The following is a 20,023-nucleotide window of genomic DNA, read 5'->3' on the forward strand; positions in this document are numbered from 1 at the left end:
CTACTAAAAATACAAAAAAATTAGCTGGGTGTGGCGGTGGGCACCTGTAATCCCAGCTACATGGGAGGCTGAGGCAGGAGAATCGCTTAAACACGGGAGGCAGAGGTTGCAGTGAGCTGGGACGGTGCTATTGCCCTTCAGTGTGGGCAATAAGAATGAAACTCCGTCTCAAAATCAATAAGTAAAAATAAAAATAAAAAACAGAACCAAAAATAAAAAACAGAAAACACCCACTCCCACTCCGGGTATCCCAAGACAGCTATTGCTTCCCCACATACAACCCTGGAGTAATTCCAGCTTAAATCTAACAACCAGCAGCTCAACTCAACTACTTGGGATATTACTTTCCCCCACTTTAATGGTGGGTAAAGTACAAGTACAGGGTTAATAAAAAATGCTTCAGACAAGTGCCTGAAGCAGCAGAAGTAATAACTTTCAGGTTGAATTGGTTGTGACTGTGTCAAGTTTCATTTAAATACAAAGGCATGGGTGATGTAATGACCATCACCAAACAGCTGCTCAGGAGCTCCAGGCTGCCTGTCTTGTGGCTGCCGGGGAAAGGTGTCCACTCCTCAGTGGTGCTCCATGCAGCTGTGCTTCAGTTGCCTAAAGAACTTTCAAAACATGTAGACTGCATCTCTGGTCCCATTCCAGACATTCTGAAGTCAACCAACTAGGGCAGCCAAGAGTGTTTTCAAAAGGGTCCGCTGGAGGTTCTGATGCAGAGCCGCGGCTGGGACCCACTAACAGGGCTGGGGTCCTGTTAGTCTCAAGGTGGCTTGAGACTCAGAGATCCGCTGACCTGTGCAGCCCAGCTGCCACCTCTGCAAAGGTCTGGCTTGGAGGAGGGGACTGAGCTCCTACCTCTCCAGGAATGGTCAGGGGCTAGACCTGCAGCCTCTAGAACCTGGCTCTGAACCAGTGGCTCAGATCAGCAATCAGAATGTACTTTGAGTAGTAATGGCAGTCACTGTCATTCTCGGTGACACACTGGAAGGATGATCCTTTGTTGGAGGGGCACTAATGGGCTATTTGGCACTTAAAACAGCAAGGGATGGGCATTACCTATTTCCCTCAACCACCTGTGTGAGCCACGCCCTCACTCACTGTGTAGTGCATACAGATCTGCCCAGAAGAATGCCACAGAGCCACCAGATGGGCACCCGGGCCAGACCAAGCACTTCTGAGGGAATGGGGCGGCTCTGGGGGGGGCTCTGTTGCCACGGTGCCAGGGCAATTGCATTCTTCTTTGTTAAGTATAAATGGGCCTTCACCGCCCACCCCTAAGGGCTTCTTTTTCCTATGCCGATGTAAGAGGCCTGGGGAAGCACTAAAGGCCAAATCAGTCCAGAGCTGAAATACTGCCCGGATTTGCTGTCAGCCCAGAATCCCCAGAGGCACACATCCTCAGCCTGCTCCATCCTGCACAGCAGACACAGGCCATTCACACACATGTGACCTCCTGTCAAGTTCTGTGGGGGACAAGCCTGTGTGGGTGTGATTTGGAGTGTGAACGAACGGGAGGACAAAGGTGCAGGGATGAGGACTGCAGTTTCTCTAGTGTGAAAGCCACCGGCTGCTAGGGAGCACACAGACTGCGGTGGCAGAGGTGTGGGGCGCCTCCCAGGGGCTCCAGTAAAGCAGCCAGGGGCTCCCTTGCATTCTCACAGGCTTTCCTTTTGCTACAATGAATCAAATAAGGGACTGTGGGAGCTAAAAGTGAATCAAGTTCTAGGTGTTAATATTGTTACCTAGAACTCCCATCTTTCCCCAAAGGGCTGAGTGCGCACGTTTCCACATTGCCCGGGAACAAACGTTTAGTTTTTGTGTTTTGTTGTTTTCTTTCTTTGGGGGGAGGGGGGAAGGGAGGGTTCACAAGAGCCAAGTTTTGGTTTTTGTTTATTGTTTTTTTGGGACAGGGTCTGGCTCTTTCACACAGGCTGGAGTGCAGGGGTATGCTCACAGCTCACTGCAGCCTTGGACTCCTGGGCTCAAATGATTCTGCTGCCTTGGCTTCCTAAAGTGCTGGGATTACAGCCACAAGCTACCACACCCAGCCAAGGGCAAAGGTTTCATAAAGGCAAAGCCAGGATATTTTTAACAACAGCAACCAAAAGACTGATTTGGAGATGCTCTTTGTCTGAAATTGTGAAGATGATGTGTTCAGTCACCCAATGTAATCAGCAAAACAAGCCTGGGTGTGGGGTTTTGGTCTGGAAGGAGGGAGGCTGGGCTCTTTAGAAGCATCCCATGGGAGATCAAAGAGTCCCCAATTTACAGTCCAGCTGAGTCTGCATTTGAGACAGGTACACAGTGGGACCCACTCTTTCTTATTTGGGTGTTGGTCCACTTGGATTGAGCCTGCCTCTGAAGTCTAGGCAGCTGGGTGGTGGGCAGAGCAGGGTCAGTGGACAGTGATCAGGTGCTTCCAGGACAAGCTGCAGCAGGTGGCAGTGGTGGCTGCTCCAGGCCCTCCATGGTTACGTCTCAAAGTACTTGTAGATTTGGGCCACGTACTGCATCACGCTCTGCCAGTCGGGCCGGTCCGTGTACAGCATCTCGCTGAGTTCCTGCAGGGGAAGGGAATGGGGGATAGATCACAAGTCAGAACATCACAGACCTCTTCCCCTCAAGGACTTCAATCCAGTTCAGTTAGGGCTTACACTGCCTGGAAACCCTCCACTTACACAGACAGAATGTGAAGACCAGCACAGGTGGTGCTGAAAACGATGGGTTAAAGGCCTTTCCCTCTCACTTATTCAGGAGATACTGTCTCTTTCCAAAAATGGAAAACATGACCTCCACCACTTTCATCTTTTAAGCATATGACAGCATTTTAACAAGTTTTAAAAAGCAAAACTCACCCATAATTTCACTATTAAAATGACTTCCAAGTTTCTAAATCACATTTGAAGCCACCTCTAATACCCCAGGCTCCCAGCGCAGTGCAGGTGCAATTATGTGGGCTGTGCTATTACGTGGGCTGAGCATTTCACACCCGGGTCCCCGTGCTGCTGTGCCATTGTGTGGGCTGCCATTCTAGTGGATGCGCACTGACCAGGGAAACTGCTGTTCAACAAGGGACATGGCTGCTGTGTATGCTCACCTCGTCAGCACCACAGACTTTGCGATCAGGATCTTTGTGCAGTATTGTTTTCTTCTGTCGAACTAGTCCCTCAAGATAACTTCCTAAGAGTGGGATTATCACAAAAGCCTTGAACCAATTTCAAATGCAACCATTTATTTTACCAGCATTAAGTGTTACCGTTTAACATGTTTTTGTTGTTGTTATTTAACATAGTTTGGTGATTTTTTTGGCTTATTTTTATTTTTACTTTTGCTAATTTGCTGGTTTTTACTATTTTTGTTCATTTTGCGAGTAAGCTTGTAATGAGCATGCATAATGTCCAGGCCAGAAAGGGAAGGGCAAGAAGGTGGGCATCTTGTCAGGCGCTCAGTCAAACTTTTCTGAAATTTGTGCCACTGGACATATTTAATAATGAACTTTGGGATTGAATTAGGATTCCTGTGTGGTTACAAGAGAATAGTAAGAAAGGACCCTGACGTAAAGCCAGAAGCAGAGATGCCATGGAAGTAAGGCTGAACTTAGCACACCCGTTCCTGGGCGTTGACAGAGCTGGCTGAGGCTGTTAATGAGCCATTCGTCCCAATTCAACATCTGAACAGACTTCACCTATTCTGCTCCCTGGTGATGCTAAAAAATTATCAGCATATCATTAATCATGGGAAAGGAGTGGAAGAGGAGTTGGTAGAACATTCCATGCAGGTACACCTAGGACAATTTTAAAAGAAAAACAAACTTCCACAGAATACAAGGATAGAATGTCTCCTTCTACCTACACTGCTGTAGTCATGACTGGACAGAGACTGAGGCCTGGCAAGCTAAAATCCTTACCAAGGCGGGTTGCTAACATGACTTACAGAAAGGAAGTGATGAAGAATTGGGCATACAACTTGGGAGACAGATGAGCTCTGGAAAAAGAAGGGATGCCTACAAACACAAGAGAGATGGCACACTGCACACTTTCCTCTGTATGATGGGAAGGGTGTGTCTTTAATCTCCGAGAGGGAAAATCCAGTCAATATTGACAGTTTTAATATTTTCTTTCTTTTTTTTTTTTTTTTGAGACGGAGTCTTGCTCTGTCGCCCAGGCTGGAGTGCAGTGGCCGGATCTCAGCTCACTGCAAGCTCTGCCTCCCGGGTTTACGCCATTCTCCTGCCTCAGCCTCCCGAGTAGCTGGGACTACAGGTGCCCGCCACCTCACCCGGCTAGTTTTTTTGTATTTTTTTAGTAGAGATGGGGTTTCACCGTGTTAGCCAGGATGGTCTTGATCTCCTGACCTCGTGATCCGCCCATCTCGGCCTCCCAAAGTGCTGGGATTACAGGTTTGAGCCACCGCGCCCAGCCAATATTGACAGTTTTGAGCAGACTATTTTACACGCTTGAACTTCATAACTGAACTAAAAATATTTAGTACATTGTTAACATCATATTTGACAATTTGTGAAGATATTTTGTACATTTCAGAAGACAGAGTATGCTGCATTAGTAACAATCTTAAAGTGCATGACATTTGTTTGAATTAGTAGTTAAGACCCTCCAAAGATACCAGACCCAGATGATTTCACTTGTGAATTCTATTGAATATTTAAGGAAGAAATAATACCAATTCTATACAATCTCTTCAAAAAATGGAAGAGGAGAGAAGAGTTCCCAACTCATTCTATGATCCCAAAATTATCCTGATACCAAAACTAGACACAAACATTACAGGAAATCTACATGCCAATTTCTCATGAGTACACAATCTATTAACCTACAAATTATAATACATCATGATCAAGTGAGGTTCATCCCAGGAACACAAGGCTGGTTCAACATTCGTAAACTGATGTAATTCATCACATTAACTAACTGAATGAGAAAAACCAGATGATCAAATCAACAGATGAAGAAAAAGCATCACACAAAATTCCACAACCAAGACAGTTTTTATATGTGGTAACTCTCAACAAACTAGGAACGGAAGGGAACCTCTTTCACCTAATAAAGGATATGTTTAAAACCCAACAGCTGACATCATACTGAATGGTGAAAGACTTGAACACTCCCCCCATAAAATCAGGAACAAGGCAAGGATGCCCTTTCTCATCTGTCCTATTTAAAACTGTACTGGACGGTAATCCCAGCACTTTGGGAGGCCGAGGCGGGTGGATCACCTGAGGTCAGGAGTTCAAGACGGGCCTGGCACACATGTTGAAACTCCATCTATACTAAAAATACAAAAAACTTAGCCAGGCATGGTGGCAGGTGCCTGCAATCCCACTTACTCAGGAGGCTGAGGCAGGAGAATCACTTGAACCTGGGAGGCAGAGGTTGCAGTGAGCCGAGACCACGCCATTGCACTCCAGCCTGGGTGACAGAGCAAGCCTCCATCTCAAAATCAAAAACAAAAACAACAAAAAAACCATCCTGGAAGTTCTAGCTAGTGCAAAACGGCATGAAAAAGAAACAAATGGCATGCAGATTGGAAAGGGAGATATAAAACTGCCTTTATTTGCAGATGATGTGATTGTTTAGAAAATCCCAAAGCATTTAGACGCAGGTTTAGCTAAGTCTCAGGATACAAAGTTAGTATACAAAAGTCAATTGCTGTCCTATATACCGATTGAACAAATGGATTTTGTAATAAGAAAAACAATACCATTTACAATAGTACCAAAAAAAAAAAAAAAAAAAAAAAAAAAAAGAAAAGAAAAAAAAAATCCACTAAGGTCTAAAACTAACAAGTTATGTCCAGAAGGCGGACACAGCTGTCAGGGTGGTTGAGGGCATGGGCTCTGGAGCTGCCTGCCTGGCCTTGCCTCTTGCCTTTCCTGCTCAAAAGCCATGTGCTTCAGTTTCCTCCTGTAGAGTGCATCCACCTCGCAGGACCTCCGTGAGGGTCCAACAAGTCCATACGTGAAAAATGTCCAGAATGGAAACAGTAAATACATACAGTAAATATGAAAAAAAAAAAGCTTTTCACACAATAAAGCACAAATTAGCTATTTAAGCACAGCTCATCATGTTTACGCTTGCAGAGTAGGCCCAGCCATGCCTCAGGAATTGCTGTGTGGTGATCTCCCTCCACGGGGGCATGCCAGCACCCAGTCCTGCAGCGGCTGTCCTGGTGGGCATGCTGGCATGCAGTGAGCAATAGCCCTCATGAACTACATGGCCTGGTAAAGACACAGCAGCCCTGGGGACACATGTTTTGGCTGTTTTTATGACAGTGATGTCACATATCCTTCCTCACCTAATTCCTTTTCTGGGGAGCTGCTCACACCTGCAATTGGGCTAAGATGCTCTCCTTACATGGTGGCTGAGGAAGAACACTTTCTAATATCTGGGGAACACTATAGAGCTTCACTTTTAAAGATCTCATCATCTCACACCAGTCAGAATGGCTATTGATAAAAAGTCAAAAAGTAACAGATGCTGACAAGGCTGTGGAGAAAAGGGAATACATTCTTTGTGGAAATGTAAATTAGTTCAGTTACTGTGGAGGCAACTTGGAGATTTCTCAAAGAACTCAGAACTACCATTTGACCCAGCAATCCCATTACTGGGTATATATTCAAAAGAAAAGAAATCATTCTACCAAAAACACATGCACACTTATGTTCATCGCAGTGCTAGTCACAATTGCTAAGGCATGAAATCAATCTAGGTGTCCATCAACAGTAGACTGGATAAAGGGCCAGGCGCGGTGGCTCACAACCTGTAATCCCAGCCCTTTGGGAGGCTGAGGCAGGTGGATCACCTGAGGTCAGGAGTTCGAGACCAGCCTGGCCAACATGGTGAAACCCCATTTCTACTAAAAAAAAAAATTAGCTGGGTGTGATGATGCACGCCTATAATCCCAGTTACTCAGGAGGCTGAGGCTGAGGCAAGAGAATTGCTTGAACCTGGGAGACGGAGGTTGCAGTGAGCCAAGACTGCACCATTGCACTGTAGCTTGGGCAAAAAGAGCAAAATCCCATCTCAAAAAAAAAAAAAAAAAAAAAAAAACAGTAGACTGGATAAAGAAAACATGGTACATATATACCATGGAATATTATGCAGCCATAAAAAGAACAAAATCATGGCCTTTGCGGCAGCATGGATTCAGCTAGAGGCCATTATCCTCAGCAAACTAATGCACAAACAGAAAACCAAATAAGGCATATTCTCACTTACAAGTGGGAGCTCAACACTGGGTAGTCGTGGACATAAAGATGGGGACAGTAGACACTGGGGACTACAAGAGGAAGAAGGGAGGGAGGGAGGCAAGGGCTGAAAAACTATTGGCTACTATGTGCACTACCTGGGTGACAGGATCAATCATACCCCAAACCTCAGCATCATCCAGTGTACCCATGTAACAAACCTGTACATGTACTCCTTGAATCTAAAATAAAAGCTGAAATCATAAAAACAAAGATCTCATCCTAATATGTTATACCCCAGAAACTTATATTTACTTGAATATAAACATATACTTTTCCTGGCATAATCTAACAACAGAACTTGATTGAAGATTTGGGGATTACTGCTGTCACTTCTGACTGGGTGTAGTTTTAAAGTGTCATGTGTAATATACTGGATTTTTCAATCCACATCCAAGTATTGAAAAGCAAATTTAAGAATGTAGGAAATTTCTATTTTGTTGGTGGAATAAGCTGGGAAAGTGCTCACAAACACTCCTAAGTGCCTTTGAGATTAATTATCATGTGTGTCAGCAGCTCTTCACAGACCATCCACACAGACAAAACCCCTGGCTCTGACAACTAGGACAACAAAATGACCTCATTCCCTAACTGCTAAAGCGCATTAGACGAAAATTAAGAAAAAGATTAAATTTAGAAAGAAGTAAATATTAATTACAACACTACAAAGAAAAATGTATTCTGTGTAAAATACAATCTTCCAACAAGGTCTCACTGTATCTTTTTCCTTACCTGATCTCTCTGTTGGTACTCGTTAGTTTTGTTGTTTCTGAAGGGAGATCCCTGCTACTCCACCCTGGTCAGATGTGTAAGTTTCCTCACTCATTTTTAAATTTCCTGGACTTGTAAATACACAATAGGAATATCTGTGTCTTAAAAATTTAGCAAAATCTGGGCTGATGGGGATATTTTTTCTTTGTGTGTGTGACTACATTTTAAAGCACAAATTCAACCTCTTTAATGGTTAAAGTTTTATTTCTTTTTGAGTAAGTTTTGTAGGAATATTTACATTTAATATTTGAAGACATATACTTGTATTTTTCCAAAAAACTGTCCATGCTGTTTCAAAATTATACTGGCATAGCACTGCTCATGGTGATGAGATTTCACAATAGATGTACATTCACTTTTTCATTTCTCAGATTCCCCATGTGCTTTGAGGGTTAGAATTGTATCTTTTTTTTTTTTTTGAGATGGAGTTTTGCTCTTGTCGCTCAGGCTGGAGTGCAATGCTGCAATCTTGGCTCACTAAAACCTCCGTCTCCTGGTTTCAAGCAATTCTCCTGCCTCAGTCTCCCAAGTAGCTGGGATTACAGGCACGCACCAACATGCCTAGCTAATTTTTTGTATTTTTAGTAGATACAGGGTTTTGCAATGCTGGCCAGGCTGGTCTCGAACTCCTGACCTAAGGTGATCCACCCACGTCGGCCTCCCAAAGAGCTGGGATTACAGGGGTGAGCCACTGCACCCAGCCGGAATTGTATCTCATTTTTATTTCAGCTTAGATTTTCCCGATCCCTAATGAGACTGAACATCTTTAAAAATCCTCATTGACCATTCGTGATCTTCTTCTACAAATTTTCTATTCTAGCCTTTGATAATTTCCTACTAGGTTGTATTTTTATTACTGGTTAGCAGAAATTTTTAATAGATTATCTGTCTTTGCTTTTTCTGTAGTCTCATTATAATGTGTCTGGATGGATATTTTGTTTTATTCATCCTGCTTGAGATGACTAAAGAATCTGTGGACTCTTTCATTATCTTTTCATCATTCTGGAAAATTTTCAGGCATCATATCTTCAAATACCGTCTCCATTCCATTCTTTCTATCCTTTTCATCTGGAATTCCCTCTGGGCATGGCCATCGCCTTACTTTTTTGGTCTATGTCTCTTAAACTCTGAGACAGACACTATTATTTAGATAGCCCAACAGTCATTCCCAAGCTCTCTCCCTTGCAGGTTTCCCACTAACGAAACTGAAAACTGTTCATACACTCACTTCCTCAAATGCCCTTGCAGCTGGGGACCATGTAACAGAGAACTGCCAATGAGCTGGAGAAACCCAGGGAGCCTTTTACTTTCATTCTTTAAAGGGAAAGATAGAAGGCACTTGCTTTATCTCTTTCCCTTCTTCCTGTCCTATAGGTGGAAGTGATGTCTGAAGTTTGGCAGCTACCTTCAACCACAAAGAAACAAACATGAGGACAAAAGCAACAGATTAAAGATGGTGAGCATGGATAGGAGACACTCTGGGGCTTTGATTATAGTACTGAGTGGTGAACCAGTCCTAAAACTACTGTTGTTAAGAAAATTAACATTTTTATGGTTTAAGTAACTGCTGGTTGGGTTCTCCATTTCTTGAAGCTGAACATGTACTAATTCAACCTTACCATTATATTTTATATATTTTAATGTCTTTTATATTTTGGGTGATTTCCCCATATTTATTTTCCAATTTAGTATTTCTCTCTTCTGCTGTATCTAATGAGTGGCAACACATATTGTGGTCTTAATTCCAAATTTTCATTTCTAGAAGTGTTATTTGATTCTTTTTACAAATCTCTCTTTTAAATAGAATCCTTCCTTCCTTGTGGTTTCTATTCCTCCTTTTATCTCTTTCATATGTTTAAATAGTCTTTTTGTAGTCTCTTATTGTTTATCATCTCAAGTTCTGGTAGATAATCCTTTTGTTTGCTATATCTGCTGACTAGCTCAAGTAGATCATTTTCTCAAGTGTTTTGTCACTTTTTAGTAGCCACTGTAGTATCAGCCCAGGGGCTTCCTGCATCCAAGAGTATACCAAGGGCTTCATGCAGCACAGATATTATAAATTTGGACTCTAAACCTCATCTGGTCCTGTTTCCTTTCCTTGCAAGAGACTGTCTCTCTTTTCTTTCTCTTCTTTTCCTCTCTCTGCGTGCGCGCACGTGCACAAAATCCCAGGTGGAGACCAGTTTCTTTATCACCTCGTTGGGCTGGCTGGTGGAGTTTTAGAGATTTCTGCTTTCACTAAGAAGAGCAGCATGTTGTGAGCCTTGGCTATATGCAGACTTGGTGTTGGCTTGGCCCACCGTCCCCCACCTGGCCCTGTCGAGTTTTGCAGGCTCAGTTGTGCCTGGTTTCTGCTTTGTTTTACATTTCTGGCATCTGGGTATTTCCCATTCTTTCCTGAGAGCTTAGCTATGTGTTGTTATTTTTTAAAATAGCATTTTATTCAGATCTCTAGGTGCTCTGAACAAGAGGGCTCTAATAATAATTCAGTCCACTGTGTTTCCAGAACTGAAATTGGTCCATATGAAACCTTATGTGACTGAAAATCTCTTAGACTTGAAAATCTCTAAATCATATGTTCATATGTGATTATATCAGCTGGATAACTCTATATCAGGTATTGAGAGCAACAGACTTTTGGCAAACAGATGTCAATGTTCTACAAGAAATCGTTTATCAGATGGCATAAAGTTATTTCTCAAACAATTAAAGTATCACAAGGATACAAAATAGGATACTTACCAGGCTGGGTTTGATGCCTACACTTTCAGCTGCTTCAAATGCCAACAAAAGATTCCTCTTCTAGGTTAAAAAGACAAGGAGACTGGAATCAGTAATTTAAAATATATAGCTTTTGCCAGGAAAGAACATCAACAGATATTCCCATATAGATTATTCACTATTATAAAACAAAGAATAGTAAGTCAAGTGTACAAAATATGGTCTCAGTTTAGGGAAAAAAAAAAAAAAAAAACAGGTTGCAACTGCACCAAAACTAACATTACTGATTGACACCTACCAAAGATAAATTTTTGTTTAGCTTTGTCAAGATTTAAGTAATTTACACTTTGCAAGATTTATGGCATACACATTCTGTTGCATAACAAAGTTGCTTAATCATGATGCTATTAACAAAAAAATTATCAAGGTAATAAATGCATATATTGTAGTATATATAGATTGTATTTAAATAAAATGAAAACCTGGTCCTTCAATCCTGATCCTTCAGAGAACTGCCTTTCAATTTCTGTTTAGTTATGGATTATTTCCATATCTCTGTAATATGCTTACACGACTACTACTTGATTTCTAAAATGAAGGCATTTTCTACTGACTTCCTCCAGGACAAATGAGGACTCAGGCACCATGCATCTGCCTCCTCCTTACACTGTAGACACATAGCTAATTTTTGTGCCCATATTAATATTAGCTATGTTTGTGACCTTAAATAATATCCGTGAACTTCTATTTTTTGTCCCATTGGGTGTGGACACTTCCTGACTCTATATGTCAGGAGTAAATTCCCCTTTCTTCCCTCTACCTGGTCAAGTTGTAAACTGCCACAGCTGAGAATATTTGCTTCCTTTTCTGGAAGCACATTTAAGTCCTTTGTGCTCTCTTGACTAGAATGATTCCGGAAGCTGAAAACCACAAGCAGCATCACAGAAGTCAGTTCTGGGCACGTGTCCTCTACAGTTCCACCATCGTGACCTTCGCCACTCAAAGCATCATTCAAAGGAGTTCCTCTGTTACTCTACCAGTCGTCCAAAATCACCCCACATTTTAGTGTGCTCCAGATTTGGACCCTGCCTTTCTTCAAAAGTTTGGTTTTTTCCTACAATTTCTGCTTGTTTGGGGTTTTTCCCTACTGGGAGGAGAACTTCATGCCTCCTTCTCATCTGGCTTCTTGCCCATTCTGACTGTTGCTTTTAAGTCCTAACATTCTCCTCATGGCTGCTGCCATTCTGTTCTGACACAGAAGGCCTGCATCATAGTTGGACCCTGGCCTCCTCGCACAGCTTCTCATCTCCTTTATCACAGCCTCGAGCTCTTAATCATCTCATCATTCTATGAAACCCTTCAGCTCCAAGCCCTCCAGAACCTCACTGATTTTTGGATTTTACTCCCATTCTATTGCGCAGGTTTCCTTCTTAAGAAAGAATATGGGGAGACATATTTTCTGGATGTATGAAAATTTCCCTTTTCTACCATCACAATCAGTTAACGGGCTGGCTGGACAGGGAAAATAATTTCTCCTTAGAACATTAATGGTGGTGCTCCACAATCATTCAGCCCTAGTGTGTGGCTTCTTTTGTGGACTCTTCCTAGCTATTCTCTGATGTGTGTTCATCTAGATGAACTTAAGAATCATTTGATCATGCTTCTCCCATTCCAAAATTCATTTCAAAATTATTAGGATTATATTAAAATTTAATTAAATTGTTATATTACGTATAATTGAGAGATAAATGTTTATTTACATACTCAGTTTTATGTTCTTCAGTGGAATTTCTTTGAGATGGAATCTTGCCCTGTCACCTAGGCTGGAGTGTAGTGACTCGAGCTCAGCTCACTGCAATCTCTGCCTCCCAGGTTCAAGTGATTTTCGTTTCTCAGTCACCTCAGTAGCTGAGATTATAGACATGCAACACCACACCTGGCTAATTTTTTTTTGTTTTGTTTTTGTATTTTTAGTAGAGACTGGGTTTCACCATATTGGCCAAGCTGGTTTTGAACTCCTGACCTCAGATGATCCGCCTGTCTAGGCCTTCCAAACTGCTGGGATTACAGACGTGGGCCACTGCACCTGGCCAAATTTCTTAATTTTATATGTTTAGATTTTATACATAATTATATATTTTAGATTTCATACATCATTTTATACACTTTTCCATTTCCCCCACAGCTCTCACTCTCTGCCCTTGCTTGAACATCTAAAGTCTGAAGCGACAGGTTTTCCCTGACACTGAAGCAAACACTAGGCACCAGGTCACCGAAAAACAGAAAGATGTGGCCACCACATTTTCTTCCAGTCTGTGGCCCATGCCGTGGAAAGCTGCTGATTTGTGGTGATCCTGCCCAAGCTGCCATGCCCGTTCCTTGAAATTAAAGGAAAGGAGCGGGCATGCGCTGGAAACTACACACTTGTTTCCCTAACGCTACTCTGTTTTGTTGAGACAGGAGCTGTGCACTCCTGGCTTCCTTCCATTTAGCCCAAATTACTGGCAGCAATCTCCTATTTTGGTGCTACTGAAGCCTTTGTCTTTACTTCAAGGCTCTTTTGCTTAGTTTTTGAAGAGGTGGGGGGTTTTTTAGCCAGTGTTTAGGCCGCCATTGTTCCAGAAGTCAAATATTTTATGGCTTTTAATATGTAATGCCAAACATTGCTTTCTAGAGCATTATCCCAATTTTTGGTTCCAGCAATAGTGTATAAGTGGCCATTTTCCTGTACTGTCTCTGCCAAATGTGTCAGGCTGAAAATATTTTATTATTTTAATTTGTATTCATTGATTACTAGTAAGGTCTAATGAGAAGGCATTTCTAAACTCAAGGTTTTATGCAAAAACTTTCCAGCTTGATTCTAACGAAACCACTTATGTTTTCTTTTTCTTTTTCTTTTAGATGGGCTCACTACCGTAGCCTCAAAATTCTGGGTTCAAGGGATCCCCTGGCCTCAGGCTCCAGAGTAGCTGGGATTACAGGTGTCTGCCACTACGCCTGGCACCGCTTGTGTTTTCACAGGGTGCTGCATGCTGTTTCTTCTGTGTTCAATATCTGTTGTGAAAACACAGGGGGAGCTGGGCATGGTGGCACGCTCCTGTAATCCCAGTTACTCCAAAGCCTGATGTGGGAGGATCCCTTGATGAAAAACTGTCTCAAAATACCCTGAAACAGTACACAGGGTGACATGGAATACAGAGAGGGGGTGGTTTTTTATTCACAACAGTGACTTTTATTCATTTTTGCAGCAGCAGAACATCTGTGACCAAGTGTTATTATCCTAGTGCTCTTTCATTTGATCACTGTCACCATCACTGTGCAGAGGCCCTGGGAGGCAGAAGCCACAGACAAGCAGCAGCTCCGAAGGGTCTCACTTCCCCCATGGGCTGTAAGCTTCAGATGCGGCTCAGCCCACAGGGGCCGGGCAGGGTGATGCCATCACTGCTTCAGTCTGCCCTGGTCGGGAGAGGATGGTGCAGGCCTGGGACATTCCAGTTCTAGGACAGCCTAAGCACCCAATCTGTGGTGAAACTCTGTCACCGGCAAGACTTGAGGGGCTGTGCTTGTTGGGCCTCACACTCAAAACCAACGGGAGAATGGACGCCGATCCTAGAGTTCCCCCTCTCGGGGTCACACTTCATTCATTTCAGACACTGACATAAGCACGCTCCAGTCCACCACCTGAGTCTGTCTGGACTAAGCAGAGAGTTGCATAGGCGGACAAGTGAATGCCCTATCCTTTTACTGAAAACAATAGAAACAAACACAGCTGTGCACAGTGATTCACTACTGTAATCCCAGAACTATTGGGAGGCTGAAGCGGGTGGATCACCTGAGGTCAGGAGTTTGAGACCAGCCTGACCAACATGATGAAACCCCATCTCTACTAAAAATATAAAAACTAGCCAGGTGTAGTGGCATGTGCCTGTAGTCCCAGTTACTCGAGAGGTTGAGGCAGGAGAATTGCTTGAACCTGGGAGGCAGAGGTTGCAGTGAGCTGAGATGGCACCACTGCACTCCAGCCTGGGCGACAGAGTAAGATTGTCTCAAAACAGCAACAACAAAATGACAAAATCTTCCACGGACTGTATATCACGCCCTGTGATCATATATCTCTTTACTATCATAGAAGACTAATTGCTTCCATTCAGGTGGGGAAACTCTTAATTTCTATACATTCTGGGCTATCAACAACTCTATCATATACTTTTTAGATTTTGATTTTAATAGAGTTTACAAACATGAAAGGCTTCTCTTAGTGCCCTTTCTGATGCATGTGTAAATAATAATTTAAAAAAAAATGCCCTGGCACTCAGCACACAGGGGAACACGGCTCCAAGCTGAGGCTGGACAGATGTGCCTCTCATCCTGATGATGCAAGGTGTGTGCTGCATTCACATCCACTTGCTTCCTGTGAAATCCAGCTTCTAACACACTTTTAGAAAATCTTCCCTGCTCTTTCCCCACTCTGCACTAGTAAGATTCCTCCCGTGTGCTCAGTTTTATACTGTATGGGTTTGCCTGTTGGGATACGTTATTTTGAAAACCCACACCTGTAACTGTGATAGATATGGCCTCTCTCACCAAAAAGAATGCCAGCATCACCCAGGGCAAGCCACACACCAAGAAGTGGCGAAATGTCACTGCAGCCACTGTAGCTCCTCCAGAGTGTGGCCAGGATGGGGAATTTAGGAAACAGGGGGCTGGTTGTTCCTTCAGGGAGTGGCAAATGGGCTGTAATTAGCAAATAAAATCCTAGGCTCTGGGACACAACCCAACTCAAGATTACTGTGAGGCCAAATAGATCCTAAAATGAAAAATACCAGACATCCAGGGCCGACCTGGACTCTCATCACAGACCCGCAGTCTCCCACATGCTGCCCTCCACACTCCCCGGGGGTTGGGTGATCGGTCTGGGGAAGAAATTCAACTCTGCATGTAGGGAACAGGGGCCTATGCCATGGCCTCAGCCTGCCCCCACTGCATGCTGCCACAGCTGCGGGAGGTCTGGGCAGCTGCTGGAGGAGCCTCTGCCCTCGGAATCACAGAGACTAGCACCAGACACAGGGGCTCTGGCCCAGGAGGCAAGGCTCACAGTTCGGAGCCTGAGCACAAACACTATTAGCTCCATGATTTTCCAACAGAGCCATGCTGATTCCAGGACAAAGCAGCCAGTCTGTGTGGATGACTGCAGGGAGTGACGCCCACACACTGCCAGGAGGACACGGATGTGTGCATGTGTGGGCTTCACCCAGCAGTGTTAGGAAGGCCTTCTGACTATTTTCAGTGCTTTCATGCCCACTATTTCCTCAGTTATCTCCAAACGGCATATCAGAAAAGCAGAGACTACGACATCAAGAGGGCAGGGAGGGAATGAATGCATAGATCACACCTGTGACCCGTGAGGCCGCTGCAGCCTGTGGCCCCAACTCAGGCCGCCTCTCTGGCTGCTCCTTCCCGGAACCCTTTGCTGTGTCCTCCTCCTCTACCTCCACGACAAACACTGGGGTTCCCAGGTGTGTTCCTCGGTTCTCCCTCTCTGTGCTTCCCTAAGTCCAAAGGACTGGGTGCTCTCCTTCAGTCTGACGACTTTAAATTCCATTTGTGCCCATGCTGTCCAACATGGCAACCACACATGATGTGGCTACTTAAATTAACATCGAAATTAAAAATTCAGTCTTCAGTCACATCTGTCATATTTCAAGTGCTCAAGAGCAGGTATGGTTGGTGGTTGCCCTGTGGGCAGTGCAGATACAGAACATTCCCATCATCTCAGGAACCTGCATTAGACAGCATGGATCTCTTCATGGACGACCCCCAGATCTGTTTGCAGCTCTGCTCTCCCATCCAGCTCTGGATTTGCTGCGCAATTGCCTGCCTGCCATCACCACCTGCGTATTTCACAGCACCTCAGACTTCACATGATTTAAACACCTTCCCCCCAGAATGTTTAATAATCCTGTCCAGCCTGCTTCACAAATGAAGCACCCCACAGAAAAGTAATTTAAAGATTTTAATACATTCTGTGATGGTTAATTGTATGTGTCAACTTGGATGGGCATGGTACCCAGATATTTGGCCAAATATTATTCTAGATGTTTCTGTGAAGCTTTTTTGTTTGTTTGTTTCAGACAGGGTCTCTGTCACCCAGGTTGGACAGCAGTGGTGCAATCACAGCTTTGCTACAGCCTCAAACTCCCAGCATCAAGTGACTCTCCCACCTCAGCTTCCCGAGTAGCTGGGACCTCAGATGTGTGCCACCAAGCCCAGCTAATTAAAAAAAATTTGTTTTTGTAGAAATGGGGGTCTCCCTATGTTGCCTAGGCTGGTCTTAAACTCCTGGGTTCAAGTGATCCTCCTGTCTTGGCCTCCCAAAGTGCTGGGATTACAAGTCTGAGCCCCCATGCATGGCCTGACAACAGACTTTGGGCAAAGCAAATGACCCCACTTAGAGTGGGTGGGCCTCATCTAATCAGGCAAAGGCCTTAATAGAAAAGGCTACCCTCACCCAAGAAGAGGGAATCCCACCAGCAAATGGCCTTCACATTGGGACTGCAGTATTAGCTCTTCCCTGAGTCTCCAGCCTGCTGGCTTACCCTGCACATGTTGGACTTGCTAGCTTCTATAATCTCGAGCTAGTTCCTTAGAATATATCTCTCTCCCTGGCCCCCACCCCTCCACACCCCCACCCCCACACACACACACACACACACACACACACACACACACACACACTCTCTCTCTCTCTTTTGGTTTTGCTTCTCTGGAGAATTCTAACACCTTAAAAAACTAAATTACTTTGCTCAGTTATTGTCATTGCTATGACCCTTCTTTGTACTTTATTTAAATCCTGATGTGGGATAATCGAAACAGAGCTTTTAAACATATCTATGCCCTCCCCATCTCAGAAAATGGCCCTTTCAAACTAGACACCAGGGCATCATCTTTGACTCCTTCCTCTCCTCCTCCCCTACAACCAATCTGTCACTAAGTCCAGTTGATTCTGTCTGAGACATATTTTGAATCTTTCTAGGTCTTTCCATCTGCGTTGCTACCACCCTAGTGGTTAGTGGGTGAGGCCAAACCAGAGCTGTGGGGAAGCTCTGCAGCCTCTACCCCTTGGACTCCCTGGATCAGCCCAGCTACAGGGTCTGCCCCTCAGCTTCCCTGGGTCAGCACAGCCTCTCTGGCCCCACTAACCACATCCAGCCAACCAGCCTTCTTCCACGGCCTGGACAACACCAAGGTGTTCCCCAGCAGCTGCAGCTGCTCCATAGCCCTGGCTCTGCACTGCTGCCTCCTCTACTTTCCAATGCCAGTTTCTTTTTTTCCTTTTTTTTTTTTTTTTTTGAGATGGAGTCTTGCTCTGTTGCCCAGGCTGAAGTGCAGTGGTGCGATCTTGGCTCACTGCAACCTCCACCTCCCGGGTTCAATCAATTCTCCTGCCTCGGCCTCCCAAGTAGCTGGGATTACAGGTGCACACCACCATGCCCAGCTAATTTTTGTATTTTTAGTAGAGACGGGGTTTCATCATGTTGCGCAGGCTGCTCTCAAACTCTTGAACTCAGGTGTCCACCTGCTTCAGGCTCCCAAAGTACTGGGATTACAGGCGTGAGCCACTGTGCCCAGCCCCGACGCCAGTTTTGACATCACTGCTGCAGTCTCCCTGGTCTAAATGTGATCCCTGTCACTCAGTCTCACAGCACTGAGTTTCTCTGCGGGCTCTTTGACCACTTATCCTTGCTCATTCATAATTTTACTTGTTATAAATCTACTCGCTTGCTTATTGTCTGTCTAGCTCATGAGGGTGCAGAACGTCTCTACTGTTTATTGTTTTCTTATGACAGTGCCCAATGCTTGACAAGAAATTCTTGAGTGACCAACAGCAGGACCCAGCACAGCATTTTCCAAAGTATTCTCTGTGGGACATTTTGTAGGAGGTTCTAGGTCAGGGGTTGGCAAACTGCTGACCATGGGCCAAATCTGGCTCATAGCCTGTTTTTGTAAATAAAGTTCTGTTGGCACGCAGCCATGCCCATTCATTTACAAAGTGATCAATGGCCTCTTTAGCCCGATGGTAGAGTTGGATAGTTGTGACCGAGACCAACTGACCCACTGAGTCTATTACGTGGCCCTTAACAGGGAAAATTTGCCAACCCTTGTTATGGTGATTGTAGTAAAATAAACAAATGTAAGTAAAGAGGTTATGTGGATCTGATCTGTGTTGGGTTAAACGGTCACACAGATTTCTTAATGTAGGACTTCTTGAAGTCTTTAACGTGTTAACAGGCACCATGCTCTCTGAAAATGTGATGCAATATACAGTGTCCCAGACTTATCTGAGCAGGGAATTCTTTTTGTTGGTGCTTTCTGGTTCTTTGGAATAGACTTTGAAAAATGCTGGCCAAGGTCTTGAAACCATGAAGGTGAGATTCCTCAGAAGGGAAGCTGAGGAAGATTTGCTGAGGATGGGATTCCACGGTGCAGTCACACATTCACGAGTAATCTATACCTGGTATCAATACCCCAACTTCTACTTCAGGCCTGTTAGCCCCTCCCACAGTGGGGTTTCTCAGTTAGGAATCCCCCTGCATTTCCTAGAGGATAACCAAGGTGACAGGGCCATGACTTACTTTCTCCTGACTGTTCAGCTCCTGGTAGGGGATGTGGGCAGGCAGGTAGGTGTGGAGCAGAGCACAGAAGGCCAGGCCATCGCTCCAGCTGCTGCTGAAATTGGTGATGTCAATGTTCTGCAGGAGAGAAAAGTCATAATAAACAAATACTATTGCAAACTGTGCAGTATCACAGATGAGGAAGACTGGGATGAGAATCTACCTTTGGATTTTTCAGTAAGGCAACATAAGAATAAACTTCCCAAATTTGCTCAGAGTACATTTCGTTTTGGTACCAGGAATGGCCTGGTGTTGCCCAACTCCATTCACAGGATAGCACTGAGGAAAAGCCTTCAGTGCTCAAACACTAGAGGATTTCTGTCCATCCCTCAGGAGAGTCATCAAAGGCTCAAAGATATCTTATTCTCAAATTAATCCGCCTGATTAGTTTTGTACATGCCGGCATTTCCCAGACTCATGTAGTCAAGGAAGAATCAATATCACCATCATCATCATCGCCACCATCATCATCACTACCTTCATAACAATTACCATCATCCCCACCACTATCATCATACCTTCATAACCATTCCCATCATCACCACCATCATCACTACCTTCATAACCATTCCCATCATCACCACCA

General features: G+C 44.2%; 1 protein-coding gene across 3 annotated transcripts in view; it reads right to left on the reverse strand.

Moving 5' to 3' along the window:
- Nucleotides 1-1,787: 1,787 nt before the first annotated feature.
- The window catches only part of SPECC1 (sperm antigen with calponin homology and coiled-coil domains 1), a 227,679-nt gene continuing 209,443 nt past the window's right edge, over nt 1,788-20,023 (reverse strand). For all 3 annotated transcript variants that reach the window (XM_026448174.2, XM_026448175.1, XM_026448176.1), the window contains 3 exons: nt 19,399-19,515; nt 10,787-10,846; nt 1,788-2,570 (listed from right to left, as the gene is read on the reverse strand). In XM_026448174.2, coding sequence (XP_026303959.1) covers nt 2,481-2,570; nt 10,787-10,846; nt 19,399-19,515 — 267 coding nt within the window. In that variant the 3' untranslated portion in view covers nt 1,788-2,480. The remainder of the gene's footprint in view (nt 2,571-10,786; nt 10,847-19,398; nt 19,516-20,023) is intronic.

The sequence above is a fragment of the Piliocolobus tephrosceles genome, chromosome 16 (assembly GCF_002776525.5).
Source record: "Piliocolobus tephrosceles isolate RC106 chromosome 16, ASM277652v3, whole genome shotgun sequence".
NCBI classification, from domain to species: domain Eukaryota; kingdom Metazoa; phylum Chordata; class Mammalia; order Primates; family Cercopithecidae; genus Piliocolobus; species Piliocolobus tephrosceles.